General features: G+C 37.0%; 1 protein-coding gene across 7 annotated transcripts in view; it reads right to left on the bottom strand.

The window, feature by feature from the left end:
• Positions 1-25,244, bottom strand: part of dab2ipa (DAB2 interacting protein a) — a 122,330-nt gene that overhangs the window by 47,481 nt on the left and 49,605 nt on the right. For 3 of the 7 annotated variants that reach the window (XM_067414256.1, XM_067414254.1, XM_067414257.1), the window contains one exon: positions 20,127-20,245. In XM_067414256.1, coding sequence (XP_067270357.1) covers positions 20,127-20,245 — 119 coding nt within the window. Of the gene's footprint in view, positions 1-1,097; positions 1,410-20,126; positions 20,335-20,357; positions 20,495-25,244 lie in introns of those variants that run through there. The other 4 variants (XM_067414261.1, XM_067414262.1, XM_067414259.1 and 1 more) reach the window with 3 other exon arrangements.

The following is a 25,244-nucleotide window of genomic DNA, read 5'->3' as shown; positions in this document are numbered from 1 at the left end:
GTAGTGATACGAGACAATGGTGATAAATGACAAAAATGACAAAATCATTTGACTTTAGAATACAGTCAATTGACCAATTAGAATCAAGTATTCCGGAGTATGATACAAATATGCATATCCCATAAATACAGTTGCAATGCTTTTTCACTTTTCAAACTATTTAAATTAGTTCATTTGTGATCATAAATGCATCTAATATAGTTTTATAAAATAAATGAGATGCCAAATTTCTTACAGATACAAATACTTACAGTACATATCTAATGAGAAAAATGACTTATGGTTTGTCCAGCAGTATGTGTAATGACAACATGTTTACAGAGTAAATGAATTCATTTGTTTGCCAATACGTTTTTAGATGAATCAATGCAATGATATAAAACAATCCTCTCATTATTTATATTACATATTACACAGATTCATAACATATTCTCAGTCTGGACCCAGTTTCACAATAACAAGCAAATTTCACCTGCTGTACACATGCACTAAATCAAATATACAGGCAACGGTATAAACTGCAAATATCTATAGTCTGCCATAGCATCAAACATACATCATCAGATCGCCTCGTCCAACACAGAGAATGATGGGATGTCAAACAGCACGTGTAGCCACCCAGTAACAGGGTGGAATAATGGATCCCATTATATCAATACACAATCTGACAGTGCCATTAAATGAAAAAACATTACCAAAAGCACCTCTACAGTCCACCTGACCGCAGGGCACGGATTGTATTCCTCACCCAGCATGTGTTTTTGTACATCTGCTCCCACACAAAGGACAGAACGGGGAAGCTGCGCGGAGCCCATGATCCGAACACCTCAGCTACCGGCCACAATCCCTGCTGACCACAGCAGCGCGCTGTTTACCATCGATTACTGCCCTGATAATGCCGATAAAAAAGGCTGAGGGATCGCTGTGACTCGTCCCTCGTCTCTCTCTCGCCCGCTTTCATTCTTTCGGCATGGAAGCTCTGTAATGAGATGCCATTCAAGCACAATGCAGCGCTCCCATAACGCACTCCATCCACCAAGATCTGGATCTACAGCGTGCCTGTCAGAACCGCAGGGATTCCAGTACGGACTACTCACCAGGCATGCCGTCAAGATCCCAGGTCCCCTGGTGACGAAGAGAAGGACGAGGAAGACTGCTTACAGCTCCATTTTGCTACCTCTGCTGCGGCTCGGAGCCACTGGGAACAGCGGACACACGCAGCCGGCTCACACACAATCTCGCGGCCCCGCCTCTCCCCTCTTGCTCTGGCCTCCTTGTTTTAACTGTCACACTCTCATAGAGGAGCTGCTGTAAACCCCCCACTCATATTTAAAGTGGGCCAGAGATCCTTTGACAGACTGTGGGCTGCGCCGATGCCGATCCCTCTCTCTCTCTCTCTCTCTCTCTCTCTCTCTCTCTCTCTCTCTCTCTCTCTCTCTCTCTCTCTCTCTCTCTCTCTCTCTCTCTCTCTCTCTCTCTCTCTCTCTCTCTCTCTCTCTCTCTCTCTCTCTCTCTCTCTCTCTCTCTCTCTCTCTCTCTCTCTCTCTCTCTCTGTGTCGACTGGACTGCTGCTGTGTGCAAAGGAAGCAGGCTGAACAGTGTTAGCTGGCCCTGCCCCCTTCCCTCTGTGTGTGTGTGTGTGTGTGTGTGTGTGTGTGTGTATGTAGCCTTTGTCCTGTGGCTTTTGTGATATACTGGTCCCTGAACTGGGAAAATCCACAATATCTCCAAGCAGAATGTGTGTTTGCTGGAAGTAAATGTCTTTTTGGGAACGTGAGTGGGTGTATGCTCAGAAAACTTTGACCTGAGTAGCGTATGCTTAAAAACAAGTACAGCCTGCTTTTAGGCAGTATTATTGCTAATACTTAGGGGTTATGGCAGGGGTTCTCCAGTTTTTTATTTCGTTTTTTGGTCCGCACTCTGCAAGCCATTTTTTAGGTATCAAAAGTGTGGTGACCCTACACCCACATAACAGAATTTACTACACTTTTTGAGTTTATAGGCAAATGATGCACTTATGTATAACAATATATTACACTATTTAGCCAGTTTCATCATGACTGGCTTTTTTATTTTTTCTATACTGCTGTCTGAGGTCAACTAATGACGTTTGTGTGGTTTTTACATAACTAATAATTAATAGACTATTATAATTTGTTACATTTATATAGCACTTTTCCAGGTACTCAAAGCGCATTATATAGAAGGGGGAATCTCCTTAACCACCACCAAAGTGCAGAACCTACTTGGATGATGCGACGGCAGCCATATTGTGCCAGAACACTCACCACACACCAGATTATGATGTAGAGGAGACCGAATGATGAAGCCAATCAGGAAGGGGGAAGATTAGGAGGCCATGATGGACAGGGGCCAATGGGCAAATTTGGCCAGGATGCCGGGGTTACACCCCTACTCTTTATCGAAGGACATCCTGGGATTTTTAACGACCACAGAGTCGGGGCCTTGGTTTAACGTCTCATCCGAAAGACGGAGACGTTCTTTTCGAATAGTTGAATATATCGAATAGTCTTCGTTAATAGACGAAGAATATTATCTACCCTTGTTTTGAGGCTCTCTCCTGAACTCCTGGTTTTGATAGGCGTGACGGACTGCAGACTTGGAAGTAAACGCCCACCGCTAGGATTGGATAAGATTTGCATATTTAATGAGCTTCAGCTCCCCTATCAGTTCATTTCACATGAGGGAGGGATTGTTTTGAAAGCGGCAACCGGAATGATTCTCTCGACCACAGGGCTCGTAAATGTCTTTATCAAACAAACATAATGATTTATTTCTCATCCACCTACGATTTATTGAAATATTATTGGCCCGCCCGAACCACACACACACACACACGCGCGCGCCTTTGAAATATTGTAGATCAAGAAAGGAATGTTACATTTCATTATATAAGATTTACCGGCCTGCCGAAGGGCTTCCGTTTTGGTAGCCCCTCTGGAAACCTCATAGCCCTGGGACTTTGGGCTTTGCCAGCCTAGGAGTCTGATCCCCAATCGCAATGAACCAACAAAAAAAGTATTCTTCAATCTGTGACAGCTTGCTATGCTAAATAATGCAATACTATCACATATTAAAAAAACACATTTTACTCACAGTGTGTTGCACCATTCCTGTCAGATCCAATATAGAAGACCATTGTGTTTTAATCTCAAATGTCTGCAAATCCAGCTCGACCTGATGAGATTTGTTTACAAACGATTCCGCAGTGAAATGAAGCGAACACGCGTGCATGTCTTCCCCACGTGAGCTGGAACTTCATTAAAAATAAAGTTCAACTACTCAATATTAGGATCTGAAGGAAGCTTATGCAGCGACTGTGTTCTTCCACAACCAGGAATACCGCAATATCTTGTTATCTTCTTCAGCATGTTTATTGCTGCTGCTAGCGTGATCTGAACAGCTCCACGAGTCTGTGTTATTCTGTAGAGGCGTGTTTCGCCACACGATGATGTCAAGGTGTGGCATATTCTGAGATTGATTGTTTTCTGAGCACGGTGTCTATAAAAGCTTTTCTTTGACTATCAAGGACGTTTTCAGCTCTGAAACTTACAGGATATTCTTATATTACCATGACCTTTTATATATCAAAATCTCAAGAGAAAAGTTGATTTCTCAATTCATCACCCCTTTAAGATGTTAAAATGCATTTTGTGGCAAAACATTCCAGGTGAATAACAAATAATGTAATTAATAGATGTCACCAAACTTCTACAGTTGATTGATTATATTGAAGTCTCTCGAGTCAATAACTGTATCCCTTAAATGCACAATATGTAAGATTTTTGCATTAAAATATACAAAAAACACAACAACAATGTTGTATATTTTGTTGACTTGTGCACATCAACCATGTTGCCATTTGCCATCTCAGTCTGCCTTCTAGTAGTCGGCATCTTTAGAAACACTTTGAACAACGTTATATAATGTTGCTTTTGTTGCTACAATTTGAAATTAATCTGTGAATTAGTTGTGAATATGCTATACTTTAAACTGATACATTCTGAGATAATTTCATCAGGCTCAACCCACACAAATTTTGTGATTAATTCTCTCTATTAAGAAAATGTAGTTTAAGCCATAATTTGATGAACAACAAGAAGAGAAATAGGGCTGACACGCCACAGCCTACAGCACGTCACTTAAAACTATTAGTGTCATGAGCTTACAATGGGGATTGAATTTGGGCATTGCTGATCCACACAAGAAAAGAAAAAAGGAAAAAAAGATTAATTAGCAAGATACAGTCCAAAGTTTGAAACCATTGACAATTTGCAATTCAAATCTACTGAATACCTGGCAATATACAAAAGATTTTAAAAACCAACAAACTGAAAAAGTATATATTTAAATATTTCTGATTCTGCACTATTTTTATTCACTATTATTTTTAGGTCATTAATCGAATGAAGTTAATATAAATATATGATATGCTATCCATATATATTTTATAAACACACACGCACACGCAATAACAGAATTATAGTTAATTACATTATAATAATTCTTACTAATAATAATGTAAGAAAATTGATTATATTTGTTAAAAAAGTTTAATTACATTAAATTAGAAAATGCTATAAAATAATGTTGAAAAGTGGTCTTCATTTTACCCTATTTTTCAGAAATATTTACAATAAGGTATGAACAACTTACATACAAGTCAAAGTAAAAATAAAATTCCGCTATTATAAGTTAAAAAAATTCACACAAACTATTTAGAATATCATATCTTACTCTTTGTGCCTTATATGTGTGCTAGCATCTGGCTTTAACATTTCCGATGGAGATAAGGACAAAGAAAAGGCCTAATATATCATCATCTACTGACTCCAGTGTAGAACAGACTGAAACTTCTGAAATCCCAATCAGGTGTAGGATTTAAAGGTTTTAAAGGTTTGTGTCCATTAAACGATGAATTCAAGTCAATGCATTATATCATTGCGACTTCAAGGTCCGATCTTTAGCTGAACATCTTGAGTTTAAGCACAAAATAAATCCTTTGAGAGGTGTTCTCACTAAGCTTTTGTGGGTGGAGAAACCAAAGTGGGTTCCATGTCCTTCAGGCCTGAAACAATGAGGTCATGTCTTTGTTACACACTGGAGACAGAAGTGTGATGTGACAGTATCCGTGCCGAGTGGGCGTAGGTCGCAGGCTAGACACATTCAATTTATCGGGCGACACAATATTCATGCACTAAAACAGAGAACCTGCAGCACAGAAGAGAGGAATTTCCTATCACCAGCTCGGCTCTCCTCCAAACTCAACCTTTAACATAACGAATGTGTGGAAGTCAGACAAATTAATGACATATGCTCTCGCCATTCTCCACCACGCGCAGCTTTCCCCTACAGCAAGCCTGTGATTCATTTTCCAGTGTCATTCATGCTGCTTCATGTGCGTGTAGGTGTGTGTGAGCCAGCTAAGAGCAATTACTTGTCATCTTGCAGTCTCACCTAATGGTCCCACACCTGTCTTATGGAGTTGTGGAAGTCTTTTAATATTAATTCATATTCCTCAGAAAGGATTCCTCAAGCTTAAGCTCCCTGGAGCATTTAAGAAGAACGAAGATTGCCATAACAGGGCCCGGCTTCCCCACTGGCCTCTTGGATTGTCAACAGACTGAAAATAATCATGAATGCAATGATGCAGATGTGGCTAGCTGCCTCTCATTTCTGTCATGTAACCGCTCTGCTAGCTATCATTATAAACGGTAAAAGGAGATCTGGTGAATGTATGTTATGGGATTAAAAAATGGGTGATGACGGTTAAAAACTCACACAATTTAAAGGAAAAGTCATCATTCTATTATCATTTAGTCATCCTCGTGGAGAAACATGAAAAAATTAAATAAAAACACAAAGTAGTCCATACAAGCCATGTGCGAACCTGACATATTTTATCTAAAAGCACTATATTTAAAAGAATGCAGACAGTTTTTAGAGATTAGTGACAGGATATAGTGACAAACATTTGATCTATGTCAAAAAACAAGCTATTACATGTCTTCAGAAGGCTTGAACAGTGAAAAAGTACAGACTACTGTAAAATGAGAGCTATATTAACTGCAAAATATAATAATAAAGAAAAAAATGTTAACAGAAAGTTCCCATACTACATACAGGGAAAAAACTGTAAAAGATAAAAACGGATATTTAATGTCATTTTTATGGTAAAATACTTTTAAATGTTTTTAGAAGTTATATATATAATTTACAGTGAAAAACTTTAACCTGGCATTCACAGAATTCCCTGTATGACACTAGACATTTGAAAGTATAGTTTAAATAATTATGTTTCCTAATAGTTTTTGTTATCAGTTAAGCACATTTGGGTTTAATGTTATATTTTCTGTTTAATGAATGTTTATTGCATTATTTTAGTGTTGTGTGTTACTGATGGTGTTTTGTGTTCTCATGAATGACCTGAATGACTAATTCAGCTTCTGGAAAGGCTACTAGTGATGAACTTCTTCATCATTCTTCCTGTGGACTCCTCTTTTAACACCTGCATTACTATGGTGGTTTTTAGTAATATATTAAAGGCACAAAGTATATCTTAGTAGCAGTGTGTGTTATTTGATTTAATGGTTTAAATTTAAATACTGTGAAATGTACATGCTGTACATGCTGTAAATATGTTTAAATTTGACTGTATTTTTGACAGAATCAATCTAGCAACCTCAGCTACCAGGATGTTCATGTAAAAACAAGTATGTTTTTGTTTTGTTTTTTACGGTGTTACATTTTTCTCATTGCTATTGATTTTATTTCAAAGCTCCAGGTTTACTGTTCTTGTTTTGAACAATTATGCCAAATATATATATTTTTTAATTATAAATCAATATGACCATAAAATAGTACCATTTCTTATTTTGTTCATTATTTTATTTCATAATAATGATAATAATAATATTTATAAAATTTCTCATTTCTCATCACAAATTTGGGAAGATGGTTAGCACACTAGCAGACGGTTAGTCGAAGACGAAGATGGTTAGTCTTCTCAAATGCATGCTATGCATGACCCAAGCTCAGAGCAAATGCTTGGATTGGAACACCCGAACATGAGCTGGTTTTGTGTACAAAAATCAGTCTGCACACACATTTATGAAATTAAAAATCGTGGGCACCTGGGTTACACTCTGTAATATCCTTCCTGATAATGTTCGGTGCTCAGACTCACTCGCCCTGTTTCAATTAAGATTAAAGACGCATCTCTTTAGCCAAGCATTCGCATAATGTATCTCATAACCTTGTACTCCAGTTATATCAGATCAAATGCACATGATTATCTTTGCTTAATGTTCTGAACAGCAGCTACGCTAATTATTTTCCATTTGCTGTTCTGATTTATCTCGGGATGCTCATCCTGAGGTACCCAGACAGTACGTCAGCTCCAGCCTGTATGACTTCAGACGCCACAGAACCTGTGACCTAACTCCTGCCAGGACTTCACATGATGCAAACTCTCAATCAACATGAACCAATGCAAACTTTCTATATATCCTAATCATTTGTTAACAACATGCATTCACTGTTTCGGTCTTAAATGAAAACGTTAGCTAACTGCGTGATTTGTAGGTGTACATTTCTGAAATGCATAACTTGACACTAAATTGTAATCTAGACTCATCCATATTCTCTATAGCTGCTTTGAAACGATATGTATTGTAAAAAGCACTGTACAAATACATGTGAATTGAATGGTGTGAATTAAATTGCAGAATTTGCTAATCATTCTAAGCCATATTGCAATTTCGGGTTTTATTTTGATTAATCATGCAGTCCTATTTTAATATATGGAAAAGTAGCCAATACTTTATTTTGTGTTCCACAGAAGAATCAAAAGTCAAAGGAATTTGTAACAACAATTTTCTATTTGTCTAAACTATCCCTCAAACAAACCTCGGACTGTAGCAGAACGCAGGAAGTCCTTTTACTCTTAGCTCAGTCTGTGACCTCTAACATTCCCCTCAGCGTTGTTAACATTCTCCTCCTGTCTCTTCCGGCTCCATTAGCTACAACTACAGACCACTGAACACATGCAGAAAAAACGCCCCCCTATTTCCCTTTTCACAATTTGTTGCCTTACAGGCTGGAATTATGACGCATCATACTGACCTAGTTTTCCAGTAACTATACTAACATTCCGCTAGGACAACATAACTGCAAAACGTGTTAATTACAGAGGTGCAGGTTGACATTGATAAGGGTGTAATTCAGTTGCAACAATGCTTGCTCTCGCAAAAGGGTTATACGGTATCCGACAATTCCAATCGCAGCGCTTGCGGTAAACGCCCCAAAAAAGGTACACACACTCAGGTTTGTGATGTGCATATGTGCACATAAAGCGGAATGGCTTATTGGATTGTACTTAATATTTATCTTTGTTACTATGGCAACTCTAGAGGGTAAGATTAGCTTTTATACCCAGCGACTGACTCCTTTCATAACTGGAGCAATTTCGCCTGCAATTTCCCTCTATAGACTGCAAGTTGTTGACACAAATTACCTTGTCATTAAATGAAGATTGCAAAGATGTTTTGAGGGAAAACACCACAAAATTGCGAATACAGTCTACACCATGGTGCACATCTCAATAAGACCATATAATAACAACGTGTCACAAATGAAAGCCTAACTCGCAAGGGTATAAGATACAGATTCAAATGCAAAAGAAGGCTTTGACAAAGGAGACAAAAAACCCGTCTGAGTGTCAAGAGTGAACCGCACTAAACCCTGTGAAGAAATGCCAATTTTGTGGGTCTCTGTGTGTGTGGTCATTAAAAAAACTGTAGTGGCATAGATAGAGCACAAAAACCACTGCAATGGCAAGCAGAACCGCTGGCTGAAAGATTACTGCGTATTATTGGAAAGGCTTATCTGATAATTTGATTTGTCATTGATCCCTGAACTCGAGTGAATCTGCCAGACACAGTTACACACTTAGGCCTGATTCACACAGCTCTAGTAAGCAGCACAACTGCAATTGCAGTTTCGTAGTGTGACAAAAAGGTTCTAGCTACAAAGTCGAACGGAAAGCAAAAACTTTAAAGCTCAATATCTCAAAACTGCTCAGAATGAAGATAAAATGGGTGGTGTGAGTGAGCTATTTATATTACAATCTTATAATGAAATATTCTTTACATAAAAAAAGAAAATCACATTTACATTCAAAATAGTAATTAATTTGCATAGAAATGTATAAGGAACCACATGATTAGTTTGATTATTTTGATTGCTTAAGAAAAACATTTCTAAAGATATGCATTAAATAAACTAATAAATGAGTGGAACAGTTTTGAACTGGGCTTGAATGCTGTTTAATGTTTAAAGATTGCGTTAGTTCACACATGCGTATACAATGCTTCTACCACTTGTTTCTGCATCTTCGCATGTGTTTTTATCTGGAGATTCTGTACTCTTTCAGAAAACGTGTGATACACAACCCTAATGCAAGTGTTTTCTGCTAGTTTCAGACTGATGCAATTATCTTTTTTACGTCCTGTGCCACATGCAAATGCACTCTTGCCCATCTGTTTGCATCATGGACGTGCTGGTGTGAAAACGAGGTGTGTTCAGGAGCATTGTTGCTATTTTGAGGTAACTGAAAACGGAAACATAGTACTTATCTTACTTAAGTAGTACTTACTAAACACAGTATTTTTTTGTTATTTAAAGGGTGTGTTAATAATATGCGCCTATAGGCAGGTGCACAACGTGCATACACTCTGCTTATTACACACACAGAGATGCACAGTAGCACACAAACATTTTTAATATAAAAACATTCCTCTCTGGAGAAACGTTCAGTCTTTCCACTCACAAATTCCACCATGGTGCAAACGCAACTGGCTTTTAAAGGGAATGGAACTCTGATAGGTTTATTGCACGTTACGCCCAAAACACACCCATGACTCATTAAGAGACTAGATACAACCCTTTTTGACCATATGCCTGATGCGCCAATCTTTTTTCCATCATTAAACTAGCAAAAGTGGATTCTGACATGCCCTTAGTGCACCTGCGCCATGCACGCTCAGATCGTTAAAATAGGGTTCTTAATAATAAGTGCTAAAATATGTGCTGCTTACACAAGTTGTATAAACCAGCCTTAGTTTGCATTAGCTACAACTCATTTAAATGCTGCCACTCTCTGAATTTCTACCAAAAACAGGATTGCAGTAGAAAACCTACCAACTTGACTGACAATTTCTGACTCACATTTGTGCGTTTTTGGTCTGTTTTATACCTGACATACCTCATGTAAAATATTCTGGGCAATTATAAAGCAAGAATGATCTGCATGGTACAGGCGGCTGGAAAATTCCAGAAGATGACGGGCTGTCGGGGCGGGATCTGTGGGGTGCTGACAGGCCTTGAGTGGTGGCGGTGTAAAGACTGACGTTCGTGCTGTGTCTGAAGCCTCATCTCAACCACTGTACAATGCACAGAAAGAATCAGGTGACAGAAATGACAGCTGCGTTCAAGCGGTTCCTCTCTCTGCTATCCTCTTGGATTTGAATGTGAATTAGAAAATAAATCAATTTGCTCAGGTCATGTTTATTGCAGAAAGAACCATTACTAAAGCTAAACAGCATTCTCCGCTGTCAAAATGAGAGTGCAGAGTTCTTTTAAGATGTAAAGTGCAATCTATCTGTTCAGTTTTATCCTCAATTGCACCATCAAACTTATGCAAATGTATGAAGTAGTACAAGAAATAACACAAAATCAGAAGGTCAACACTTTATCCAACAATTCTTAATTTAATTTGCTAATTTGGCTCAACCCAAAACATTTGCTTTAACTGTCCCTGTTTCACAATTACACAAATGTACACAACAAACAATCATAGCTAAAGGCATTGAGTATAAGACTCATTGCTTAAATTTGCTTTCATTTGATGATGAAATGTCTTTACAATAATTAAAAAAACATTCCAGGTTCAAATTATAAGCTGTATTGAAATGATGTCAGTTACCACTTAAATTAGTTTGCTCTTACTTGTAAAAAGACTGTAAAAAACGAATTGTATATGACAATTAAAGTCTAGGGAGCAAGACGGAGAGTTTAAAAGCAGAAGTTTGGAGCTCATCATTTTCTTAAAGAACCCCTATTAAATCTTCAGTGTAAAACTGTGTTATTGAGTTGTAAGTGTTCGAAATTGTCTTCTGGGTACCAAAAAAAAAAAAAAAAAAAAAAAAGGAACTAAAAGATTTTTATAATAACTGCATGCTATGAGCATTAGTAAATAGTTAATTCATCATTTATAAAACATTATTAGATACTAATAAGAAAATTTGCTTTGTGCATTTGATTCACAAAAAGAACCAGCTAATAAGAGTCATTTATTTGTGAATTGAACTACATTGGAATTGCTGCTGTACGCATTTGATTGGATAATAATGACTTAGGCTACACTGGTTGTGTTGTATGTGTTTTATTCACTAATGAGTATGGGCTCATAAGAGTCATTCATTTGGGGATAGGACTATACTAAATGCGCTGTCTATATGATTCACAAAAAAATGGATCATAAAAGTGATTCATTCGGGAATATCGCTGGTCATGCTGTAGTGTTTTTGCAGCAATGATCCATATTGTGCACGGCAGAAAATTCACTCAGAATGTTTTAGAACAGTATTTTGTCTGCATTGGTGAAAGAATGCAAATGCGAGAATCGTTAAAGTCCTCCAGTAGTTAACGTACATTTTGGTGCAAAAATAACAAAAACTGCAACTTTATTCAGCATTGTCTTCTCCCAAATAAAGATTCAAACTGTTATGAATCAGTGAATTGATCAATGATTCGGATCGCCAGTGTCACGTGATTTCAGTTTGGCATATGACACACGAACCGATTCACTGATGCACAACCGTTTGAATATTTATTTGGGGATTTACACAAACAAGGAAGAGAAGACAATGCTGAATAAAGTCTTAGTTTTTGTTATTTTTGGACCAAAATGTATTTTCGATGCTTCAAGAGATTCTAATTAACCAACTGATGTCAAATATGGACTACTTTCATAATGCTTTTATTCCCTTTCTGGACATGGACAGTATAGTGTGCATACACTTCCATATGCTCTCGGACTAAATATAAAATATCTTAAACTGTGTTCTCAAGATGAACGGCGGTCTTACGGGTGTGGAACGACATTACGGTGAGTCATTAATGACATCAATTTCATTTTTGGCTGAACTAACCCTTTAATAATTGTCTCGCTTAAAACTCATCTTTGATCTTTAGATTTTTACCCTGATAGATTTTTTGCTTCATTTCGTATACACGGTTCATGAATATGCAAATTAGCGACGCCTCCATTCCCTCACACCAGCTCAGAGACCCACCCAGTCAACTACTTAAGTTACTGTAGTAAACGCTGCACTACAACGTTGGACCCATAACAATTTTTTTTTTTTTTTACATGATTAACCTTTTGCTTGACTTCGTTATAAAAACAGCTAATAATGTCTTACTAATGTTTCCATTCGCCATCTCATTCTGCCTTCTAAAAATCAGCAACCTTAGAAACGCTTTGAACATCAAAACGTCAGTTGAGAAAGGCATAGTTCATCATAACATCATATAAATCATATACATAATTGACCCACCATAATGCTAAAACTATGTCTACACTCAGTTGTATGAATCCGGAATTGTTATGAATTTGCACATGGTTTGTTTAAAAGCATATTAAAAACACCACACAGGCATCAAAACAAAAAAATATATTTTCACCACGGGGGGTCTAACAGAACCGAGCGCCATATAGTATTTAAAAATATCCTGGAACAACATACCCACTTTCCAACACTAGTTAACATGTATTCCGTGAAGTCAACATGTTTGGAAACTTTATGTAAACACATATTTGAATGTTTATTCTTGTGCAATACCAGTGAATCCTCAACATGATTTCCTGAGATAATCACCAACATCTCACAGACGCTGTCAATTCTGCCCCAGACAATTCCTTTAACAATACTTCCTGCTATACTGTGTTGAATTTAAAAATCAGAAGTCATTCAGCTGGAAGTTGTTTTATCAAGAAGGTTATTCTGTCCTGACTCGAGCATTACTTGATATCATAACAATGAGATTCAGTGATTCCACAAAATAAAGATTTGTGAGATAGAGAGGTCATCGTCCTTGTCCGTGAAGATGTCAAACACAGCCCTGCTTACAAGAATTGCATTATACATCATCCACAGGCCCGATCTATATAATATACCATGCCAAGCATTCAAAATGAGAGGAAAATTTAGACAAGGAGGGAAATGTTGCCAATAAAGAGTGTCATTGAACTGCTGGGTCAAAGAGAAAGCTTTACGTAACACTGGATTAATGGTTATGTTTTGTATCAAGGACTTGTCTGTAAAAATATTTAATGATAGAAATCAGGCTGATGTAACTAAATTGACAAAATTTAAATCATATGCTATTTTAAAAATAAAATCTAAAATGAATGTACATATTTGCTGATATCGAACCAATATACACTGTAAAAAAAATTCAGGTTAAATTCAATTGAACATTTTCTAGTGACTGATCACATCTACATTTTTCAGTTGGCCAAATTGAATTTATGTGAATTAAATTGCATCATTTCACAGATTTTCAATTCGGCCAACTGAAAAATTTAGATGTGATCAGTTACTAGAAAATGTTCAATTGGAGACATTATTATTATTTTACAGTGCATCCAGGAAAAAAATATATATATATATGGAGATGATGGAGTTTTGGAATGTCATGAGAGAACCTATACAGAATGTGTTATTTTTGCAAACTGTACCTTTACCCATGCAATCTGCTGAGCTCTTATTTTAACACATATATATAGAGAGAAAATATTGAGAAAGCGATGCAGCTGGTAAGATTACATTCACAAAACATGCACAGTCCTTAGAGTCCTTATGACTACACTAAAGCTAAATGAAGTGCTAAGCATCAATTTTCTATAGGATTACCTGGTAAATAATCTGCAAAGCTTACTCAGTTTGCTATCAAAAGCAGACCTTGAGAGATAAAACCTTCGTCTCACATGAAAACCCCACACAAAAAACATAATCAATTCATTAACCAGTGAAAGTCCTTGGCCAATCATAGAAATGCTTTGAATGTGCACGACAGTCATATTCATAGCTGATATTTGAGGTTGTTGGAGGGTCAAAAGCAGAAATATGGTGCTGGTTTAAGTGGGGTAGAGACAGCACAAACCAATAAAAACAGAGGTGGGGGGATAGAAGGCCTGTCAGATAGATGGAGTACCGTGGGGGAAGACAGGGTGAGACAGAGACAAAAAAAAGAGGGATAGACGGGCCGAAGGAAGAGAGGATGTGCAGCTCTGCCGTGGGTGTTTCTCTGTGCGGAATGCAGGTTTGAATTTAATGAGGCTAATCCATTATGGGCAGACTGCCACAGCGCTCACATCACACGTCTTCAAACCAAACCCAACCACCATCCAGCACCCGCTCGCTGCACCCTTCCCCCATCTCCTGGGACGCCACATACTGAGGGACAGTGCTTTCCACTGTGCCTTTAATCAATACGAGTCAATAGTGACAACTTAGGCATGCATTATTAAAGTGGTTGGCTTTTTATAAAGAGGTCCACACGTTCCTATCAAATTTTCCTATCATTATATTTTCGCAACAGCTGTTGGTTAAAGCCGTTTTTAATAAAGGTAGTGGTAGGGCAAAAGCTTTCAAATAAATGTTGCAATTTATATATTTATAAATGTATTATATTATGTATTATATCCAAAACAATAGTTTTGAATTGTTGTACATTACAATTCCACAAATTGCAGTTCCTTCTTTTGAAGTTTTGCTGTAAATTCAGCTGAAAAACTATAATATAATTAATGTATAATATAGAATAGAATAGAATAGAATAGAATAGAATAGAATAGAATAGAATAGAATAGAATAGAATAGAATAGAACAGAATAGAATAGAAATATTATCTACTAGACTATTAGATGGTAGAGGACATTAGTTTTGTGACTACTGTATACTGAAGCTGACTTCATCAGAAATATTCAGAAAAGTGTGGCAGCTAACCCAGTCTCCCCTACTGGCATACATGACTGACACACTGATAGCACACATACATATTTTCAAAGTCTGTTTTCATCTGCAAAGTGCAATTTTTAGTCTTCAGTCTGCAGCTAAATCGTATCCTGACGGATGTCAGAACGGCTTTCTACAGATGTTTTTGCCACACTTCTGATCTAAATCATTTTAAAGATGTTTTGTAGGCTACACAAATATGTTGCTGAAAGTAGAACACAATGCTCTCCAAATGATGCTCTTTCAGAGATATCCTGGGGAAGTATGTATGCTTACTGGGTTATCATAGATTTCACACATCGATTTGTGACCATGAGATGATCTGCAGTGGAATTCACAGGTCACTAAATAAACTAAATAACATAACAGCTTCTGTTTACCCCATTTGTCTACAGAAGACAGACAAAGACCCCCCTCACACGCACACACCAACTAAGTGAAAAACGAAGACAGTAATCTGTGGAGTAGGGTGCACACTAAAACACTGGCACGCCCTGGGCGAGCATGTCTCTTGATATTAGTGGAGTGCAGTAAGGCCATGCATTTTCTCTATTACAAGACTCCCAGGCCTGTAATTAAGTGGGACATGGCAAAACAGCCGTCAGCGAGAAGGGAGGCTGACCTGGAAACCACACTCTGTCCAGACGGATGATGCAAGAGACCCTTAAAAAGCCAAAAAAACAAGAACATGAATGATGCTACAGTAATTGGTTTCAAGCAGCATGTCTTTAGATTAAAAAGAAAGGAACTCGCTGCAATAACTCTTAAATGTACAGAAGTGCGAGCCAGAGGTGAGGAAGATGACCTTTGCTGAATGGAAACATGCTTTGAATAGCGCTATCCATCACACTGCTGAGACGACACCATCCTCTTTATTTCTCGTTCAATTACATGAGGACGAAGAGATCTCACAGCCGTTATTGTTCAGATAATGGTTGTTGAGGAAACAAAAAAAGGAGTTCAAATCAATAGGTAAAGTCCAATGTCCCTTTCAACGGCAGTATAAAGAGCTCCTAAGGCTGAACGACATGTTCAAATCTTTTGTTTTATGTTAAAGTATCAGATTGATCTTTCCACTTGGACATGCAGTAGACAGTTTAGAATAACCTTTTTGGATAATGTGCAAAATAATATAACATTATATAACTATATAATATTATTACATAATACATTGAAATGGTTAGAAATGTCAAACTTTTATTTGTATATTCTCATAATTTAAAAATGCCAAAGTATTGCTCTGTTGTAAAAACTGCCGTTCAAAAGTTTGGGGTCAGCTGGTTTTTGAAAAAGGTCTTTTATGCTTGCTAAGGCCGCATTTATTTAATCAGCAATACAGTAAAAACAATTATTTTGTGAAATATTATTCTATTTGAATACATTTTAAAGTGCAGTTTATTCCTCTGATGGCAAAGCTGAATTTTCAGCACCATTCCAGCCTTCAGAAATCATTCTAATATTCAGATTTACTGCTCAAGAATTCAGGATTCTTTGATTAATATAAAGGTAAAAAAATATATAATTTTTTTTGCATCCTTTGTTAATATTGCTGTCAACTGATTTAAAATAATTAACTTGATTAATCACATTTCTTTTCATCTATTTCTGCGATTAAAGGCACTTAAGGTTTTATTTACATTTTTAATATATTTTATAATCATTTCATTTATATTTAAAATTCTTAGTTAATGGCATCCTTTTTTATGAATGAAGGCAACTCAGTATCACTGCTACTAAAACTGCTACTGTCTCAGATATATATATTTTTTACTGAATTTTAAACTTTAATTATAGCCATTAAACATTACAACGTAATCAAAAGCAATACAAAATTTAACATTTATTAGGCTTAAAAGAAAAACTTTTAATTTAAGTTAAGAATCCTCAAATAAACCCATAATAAATGTCACATTTACCTGTGCCCTTCCTAACTGTCTAACAACAGGTAGGAAATATACATAAACTGAATAAAGTTATCAAACAGTTTGCATTGCATAAATTATGAATTAAATATAGACTTATTCTTATTAAAGAAAAAAATATTTTATTTCAGAGCAGTGATTCATTTCCTCTGTTACCTTAGTTCTGTGATTAACATGTGAATAACTAGATCTGCCGCTGCTGCACATGACGCGGATCTGACACGCGTCTCCTTTAATCACAACTCTTTACATTCCTGTAAGACTTTATTAAACTCATTTAACACTGCTCTTATGAGGACACTCGACAAAACTGACATTTTGACATAATTGTGCGTGTTATTGTTCGTTCAAGCGTAAAAGAGAACTTGATTCTGTGCGTTGGGTGTGTTGCACAGACAGGACATTCACAGACAGCCGGTTCTATTTTGACTAGTCTTGCTTAAAGAATTTGCGTATAAGAGCGTATTCATATAAATGTAATGCTAACCAAAGGATGACAGAAAAAATGGATGCTGCATTATTTGTGTAAAATATTTCTGATAGCACTAGAATAGAAATATTAAGTATTTAAAAAAAAGGTAAATCATACTTACCCCAAACTTTTTGAATGGTAGTCAACTTCAAATCAAAGCAAATCAACTTCCCTTTCATATCACTTCCAGTTCATGTACATTTTATCGAAAAATCTTTTGGAGTGGCCAGTTAAGAGCTTAAAAGCTTATTCTTTACTCAAAAGGACATCAGATATCTTGGAAGCTTTTAAGGCAAAAAGGTCAAATATGCACTATAATAGAGTCCATAAAGGATGAAACAGCAGATTCCAAAAATACTGATGCTGGCCATCAATGCGGAACAGAACAACACGGTTTAAGACAATATCCTTTTCTTTGAAATAATGTGCATTATTTGTGCACAAACTAAACTTGAAAGCAAAGAAAAAACAAATAGACTCAGTTTCACTAAATATTAGACTGTGAGATGTGGGAAAATACCGCGGAGGTGATAGACCGCGTCTGAACTACACAACATCAACCTGAGCTTTGCCACCGTCAGGCCCAGGCGGGCTGAACAGACATGTCTGGGTGAAATGACCCTTAACTTACTGTGACTGGCAGAACCCAGTCAGGGACGGAGTCTGGCACAGCATCCGAAAAGCAGTATGTACATGTCATATCCAGCTCAAACACCTTGGTGCCATGAAGCCGATGGTCTCCCTCCCAGGATAATATGCTGCTCTAATGAGGCATAAAATCTCTGGACGAGTAAAATCTCTGGCATTTTTTACCTGCTAACACCACAGCAACACAGAAACAAAAGGTTGACGGTGAGCTGTGGACAAAAAAAAGCATGGTTGCTATGATATCCAAAGGATTGTATAGAGCGGCTCAACAGATTCCCATGTAAAAGATTGTGCTCTTTAGATTCTCTTTCCCACACAACACACATACATTATGAAGACTCAAGGTATATTTTTGTAGTAAACAGATGAATACCAGATTTAAAACTGAACATTCTGTCATCATTTACTCACTTTCATATTGTTTCAAACCTGCATGAGATTTGAACTCAAGTCTAGTATTTGCAGAATATCCCACTCTTTTCAATATAATGAAAGTTAATGGAACTATAAAATGCACCATAAAAGTACCACAAAAGTGTCTAATAACTAATGGCACCGGATTTGATTTGAGAGACACAAATGAGTGGAAAATTATCAGGCAGTGGAAGCTTAAATTTCAGAGAGCTATTGTGCGGCTTCAGAAGACTTGGAAGCAATGCCGTGTGAGTTATATGGACTTTTGTATGACACTTTTATGGTGCTTTTTGTCACTTTAGAGCTTGATATGCAATTCCCCGTTTACTTTTTACTACATGGAAAAGAGTAGCCAGTATATTCACCATATGGTTTGGGATGAGAACAGGATAAGCAAATAATAAAGGAAATTCGAGGCCCATTTGTTGAAAGGTACAACAGGGCGATGACAGGAAATAACTCAACAAGCATAAGCCAGATTCAAACTCTTATGGCTAACCGCTATCCTATCAATCAATATAATCAATATCCTCATACAGTTTCCTATAGGAGAAATAAAAATAGAATAAGAATGAGACAATTGATGACATACAGTGAGAGCATATAATAATAATAACCATGGAAGGAAAAGTTTAAATAATTTGGTCTTGAAAGAATTAGTGAAATATTTAAGTTCCCAAAAAGACTTGATTGCAGCTTGCAAATCTAAACACAGATTTTCAGATGATATCTCTCAAACTATGGGGAAATATGCAAGACAAGTCCGGAAAATAAGCTGAGAGGCACTGAGATCTCAGCAAGCTTATATTTGTGGTTCATTTAATCTCACTGCACAAGAAGAAAAAAATGGGGTTAGTAAAGAAGTGAGGTTGAGAGATTTCGATTTCAGCTAAAGTCTTTGACTTTACCGTCCACCATGAGCTCAGTTCACTTCTGTGTACATAGCTGCAAGCTTGTATTTAAGAAATGCACACTGAGGCTAGCAAACTGCTGTGTGTAGGTCACTGTGTTGAAGTCACATAAAAACAACATATGGACCCAGCATCCCGGAGCCTGATATTTCTTCTCTTGACAACCTGAACAATACGCGAGGAGCCGAATATTTCACAAGCATCTCTTGCAAATTAGACTGTGGCCAGTCCATTTATCCTGTGAGTAATCCAATTCATTTCTCTCTCTGTGATTCCTATTCATGGGGGAGAAAGATGACTCAGACATTTTAGCACTGCAATAAGTGACTCTAAACAATCCTAATAGAGATGAATAGAGAGGCTAAGCGTTTGGAGAATAACGTGATGAATGTTGTAGGAGATATGGCAGACAAGAGGAGATCTGTTCATCAACTTGTTGGCACAAAACCAAAATATTAACACTAATTATAATCACGGAGTGATTAAAAACAATATGAATTGTAAGCAGAATAGGATGTATTGACAGCTGTCAATGTGATGGTGGATTTATGGTGTTGGATGGATAAAAAAATAATAAAGCAACAACAGGAAGGCGTAAAAGATTCTAAACTGCAACGCAAAGCTAGAAGCAACAAAATCAACAGCTCCACCTTACCTGTCATTCTCCGCGCTCTTGAAGCCCGGTAAGATGTTCCTGAAGCTGCTGTGGCGGTCGAGCTTAGGTTGGCTTTTGGTGCGTTTGATGGAACCTTTCAGTCTGCGGCTCAGAAAGCCCTGGACAGGAAATCAGAGGAAAGGACTATATTACACTCATAGATTCATTAACCACTGGAGCAGCTGCATGTGAAAACTGACGCTTGGCTTTTCCCCTTCTATTTGTTCTTGCCTCGCTTTTGCTCTCCTCTCATCCGTAGCGTTTGGTTGAGCCGTGCATAGCTGCGCGATTGGTGCGGCACACACATCTGCTCGCAGCGCAGGGCTGAAGGAGCTTCACTGATGTGATACTCCCCTCAAAGCCGCTGTTACCATGGAAACTGTTGGCTGGCATGGAAAGGGGGGGAAAAATACTGGTGCACTGCAAGTTCATAGGGGGAGAGCTGAGCTGGTGCTTTTCAGAGGCTGTGCAGATTAGGACAAGATTAAATGGACTTGAGTTTTTCTTGAAAGGCCAAAATCTGTACGAGTGAGATGCTTGAAACATTGAGGGGGGGGGGGGGGGGGACTTGCATTTCGCAGGTATGCAGATGCAATCAATGCATGGGAAATCTGAATCAAGGCCTCATCCATGAAGTGAATGAATGGCTGATTGAGCTTAATAAATTACTTAGTGCCCGTTATAAGAAAGAAAGAAAGAAAGAAAGAAAGAAAGAAAGAAAGAAAGAAAGAAAGAAAGAAAGAAAGAAAGAAAGAAAGAAAGAAAGAAAGAAAGAAAGAAAGAAAGATTCCATCTATCGAATGAGTGGCTGATTGATCTTAATAAAGTTGTAAGAAAGAAAGAAAGAAAGAAAAAATCTATCGAAGTGATGCATATAGTTGGCTAGAGTGCCTGTCTAGAAATCAGATAATTTGCTTGAAACTGAAAATCCTGTCATTATACCCGTATGAACCCTTTACTATTCCTTTATTTTCCAATTTTCGAATAAATATTGTGGTCCTCATCATATTCCTAGGCTACTGACTTACAACTGAGACCACAGAATGGATCTGGGGCAAAGGTTAAATGTGGCTTCTTATACTCAAATGAAAATATCCCAAACTGCTTTGTTACCATTCAGCTTGGTGTAGTTGTGGACAGCAAAAATGATTTATTCAATGGCCAATGCTGAAATCTACAAATCCTATATAATGCACATTTATAATACATTTTATTGTGTACAACGACCTTGAGCTTAGGAAAGGTGCTATACAAACAAAACTTCTCATTATTATTATTTTATAATTATCATTTATATATTATAATTATGATATATAAGTGTCCATCCAGTGAGAAGGCTGTCTGTAGATCTTTGAAAAATGACAAATCTCAAGTCCGTCAAACTCACTTATTGAGCGAAGCTGACAGTTTCATAATGGCCAGGTATCCACTGATAAAGACGTATGGCAAGTAAATATTTACGTTTTTAAGAGATGTCCTGACTCGACTGTTCTCAGGAGGTCAGCTTTAAGACATATCAAAAATGTTCAGTTCTTTATTTTTTCAGGGTATTTTTTTTTCTTCCATGAAACTGCCAATAGCCAAACTTCCAAATGGAATTATTCATTGAGCCTGTCAGAGTGAAGGAAGAGCTCTGTTTGATGATGCTGTTTTTTGGAGGAGACAAGCAACTGGAGGATTCAGCCGCAGTCTGGATCAATGACAGAACAGTCTGCAGAGCTCCACTCCTGAAACAATCTCAATCCGTGTAGTGATTCTGCATCTTTTCAAATAAAACAATACGCATCAACGGCTGAGTCTACATCACATGCATTTCCTTACAATTAAATGTTTTTTTACTAAATGATGAATTCTTTACCACAAAACAAATTTTATGCATGAAACTCAGTGAGTCAATAAGTGAAACAGATGTTATCTGCTCTGTATTGTGACAACTGGGAGTTACATACCAGAAAGGAGCTAAGGAGCTAGTAAATGCAAACATGCTAAAAAAATACCTAAATAGCAATTTGGCTGTTGGTTAACATCATCCAATAATGTTCAAGGCCATGATATCTGTAGAAAAACATCATGAAGATTTTTTTTTGTGGCAATTACAGGCACAGAAAATAATGAATGCATAAATAATGCAGGAATGCATGGAAGCTTGTTTAAGAATAAAAATTCAAAAGGTAATTGAGACTTTTTCGTCTCTCAATTTTGACTTGATATAAACTCGCAATTGTGAATCAAAGACAAAACTGCGTGACAATCTTGCAATTCAGAGAAAACATTTTTTTTTTTCTTCTTCAGAATTGAACTTGTATATTGGTATTTATATCTCTTTATAATTCTGAGAAAAGAAGTCAGAGTTGCAAAATATAAACTCACAATTGCAATAAAAAGTCACATTTATCTGTTAAATAGTTTTATTCTGTGGCGGAAACAAGTTTCCACGCAAACTTGCAAACTTGCATTGGAAAGTAAAATAATATATTTAAAAGGTTAAAGCTGCAGTCTGTAGATTTTCCTCTTTGTCGCCATCTCTGTGTGAAATCCGCAATTGCAGTTATTCGTGGAATTATCAACTTAACGTGAATTGTGCCTCGGCTCAGCACGGCGCGGAGGAATTCAATGTTTTGAGGAGAATGTGCAGCTGTCAGTCACCGTGCCGGTGTGGTCATGGCAACGGCAAAGTCATGGGTTCGATTCCCAGGGAAAGCAAGAATTGACAAAAAAGAAAAAAGTGTACCTTAAAAAAATGCAATGTAAGTCGCTTTGCATAAAAGCGTCTGCCAAAGCTTGAATGTATAATCTGAACAAATTAGTAGCAAACATCTACTTTTGTTCTGACCATCTAAGGGGAAAAAAGCATTTTAATAAATCACAAACATGATCTATCGATCGGCTATGATATATCGTCAAACCGTGTAAATTATACTTTGTTTTCAAATTGTTGATGTTAACATCAGCATTGTGTGACTACATTTAATGTGTATTAGGACTACCTGTAGTTTAGTTTGCATTTCTGTGCAGTAATTTTTTTTAATTATCTTATACCAGGAAATGAATGTGGAGTAGAGGCGAATTGCTCCCTCTCATAGCTAGCACTAAATAATTCATAGTTACAATAATACACATAGCAAAGCGAGAAAGGCACAACAAACAAAACTCTGCAAGTGAACACGTGTGCTACTGTTACATAATTTAATCATTGAAATGTCTTAGGCCTACATGTCCAGCAGAATAAAAAGCCGTCTCTGCGTCCGTTTTGAACACCTTCATCCTTTTCATCCTCGTTTGTGCATGGGCCCTGTTCCAGATTCTTTTTTTTTCTGTAGCCACTCCAAAAGTCTTAAGTATTTCGGATTTTTCAGTGGGTGAATCTCCAGTTGTCACTGGTGATTGTCTTTTTGAATCATTTGGATCCGCCATCAAATTGATACGTTTAATTTTATCAAGTGCTGTGAGAAAAGGCTATAAATCTCCACCTCCAACATACTCACACACAATATAGCCTACTAGCCGGGACATCTTCTTTATGTGTAAACATGTGATGTAATGAAGCAAAAATATGCTTGCATTTCCCGTGGAAATCCACCAGTACCACTGGAATTAAAAACATTATTACAAGCTTACCGTTGTAAATCGAGCTGTATGTACTTGCTCAAAAAATTATTTTGGATAATTTTTAACCCAGAAAAGTTACAGACTGCAGCTTTAATGTTTTTGTCAAATGATGAACTCCTCAATATATTCACTGGACATTTTTTGGCCATTCAGGATCACACACAATTCAAGACCTAACATACGAGGTTATGTTGACATCACGTCTCAGTAATAAGCTCTGTCAGCTGTCAAAAGGCTGAAGGTTTGCAGATTCCTTTACATCTATTGTGTGCATGTACTGAATTCCTGTAATGCTTAGCTGCTGAGCCTGCATTCCCAACCTCCTCTTATCTTCCCCCATTCTCCCCCGACTTCTGCAATCTTTATGCTTGGCCTCTCTCTGCCCTCTTGTGTCCATGCTTGTGAGTTTGTGTCTGACAGCTTTAATTGTGTGCCTGTCTGTTTGGATCTTTATGCATCCCAGACACGGCGTGAAACATTTTGAGGTTGATAAACATTGATTTGAAAGGCCCTGTTTAGATTTGTATAACCTGGTTCTTACTTTGTAAGACAGCAGAAGGCTAAGCTCTATCCTGACCCCCACACGGCACTGTTAGGCCGTTAGTCACACCAGCGCTAGTGAAGAAAAGATCTAGAGGCTCTTTCCAAAAAACTCACCAGCATCTACATTTGTTTTATTTAACAACATAAAGATCCTTTAATGGGTTAAATCTCTATTCCTCACCTGAAATTGTGTCTCGACAAGAAACAAGCCAGTCCTGTTTTAACCAGTAGAACAGAGATCACCCTCATTGTGCCAGGGTTGCAAGATAAAAATTCCTGGAAGACATCTAATTTAAGATGAAATATTTCGAAAGGCCTCTTATGCCAAACCTGCCAGATGTCTCTATGCCAAGCACACACTACAAGACCGAAGCTCAGGATTCAATTGAAAACAAACAGTTTGCCAATGGATTAAGAAAAACAAACTTAATTCAAGATTCTTCTTTTTCTTTCTTCTGTTGAACACAGATAAAGATATTTTAAAGAATGTTGGTAACCCGAGTGTTGACAGCACTCATTTACTTCCATAGTATTTTTTTCCTACTAAAGTCTGGATACAAACATTCTTTAAAATATCTTCATGTATGTTCAACAGAAGAAAGAAACTTACAGATTTAGAACAACTTGAGAATTCCTTTTGGGAGAACTACACCTTTAATTTCTTATTTATTTAATCTTGTTTTAAGAATGTCTATATATTTTTTTTTTACTGAACATCAAGACATTTTTACAAATCTACAAATTTTGAAAACAGGAAAATAATATACAGCATAATATATTAAGACTTCTTCTCAACTTAAGTGTAATTTTTATTATTATTGTGCTGGCTCAACATTATCTGAAAGCAAGCCCAAATATATCATGCAGCGTTGCTTTTCAAGTAAGATACTTTACTTAATTTTATTTATTATTATTTAGGGCTGTCAATCGATTAAAATATTTAATCGCTATTAATCGCATGATTGC

The sequence above is a fragment of the Pseudorasbora parva genome, chromosome 13 (assembly GCF_024679245.1).
Source record: "Pseudorasbora parva isolate DD20220531a chromosome 13, ASM2467924v1, whole genome shotgun sequence".
NCBI lineage: Eukaryota > Metazoa > Chordata > Actinopteri > Cypriniformes > Gobionidae > Pseudorasbora > Pseudorasbora parva.
The sequence above is the reverse complement of the archived record's forward strand: the minus strand, read 5'-3'. Positions and strand labels throughout refer to the sequence as shown.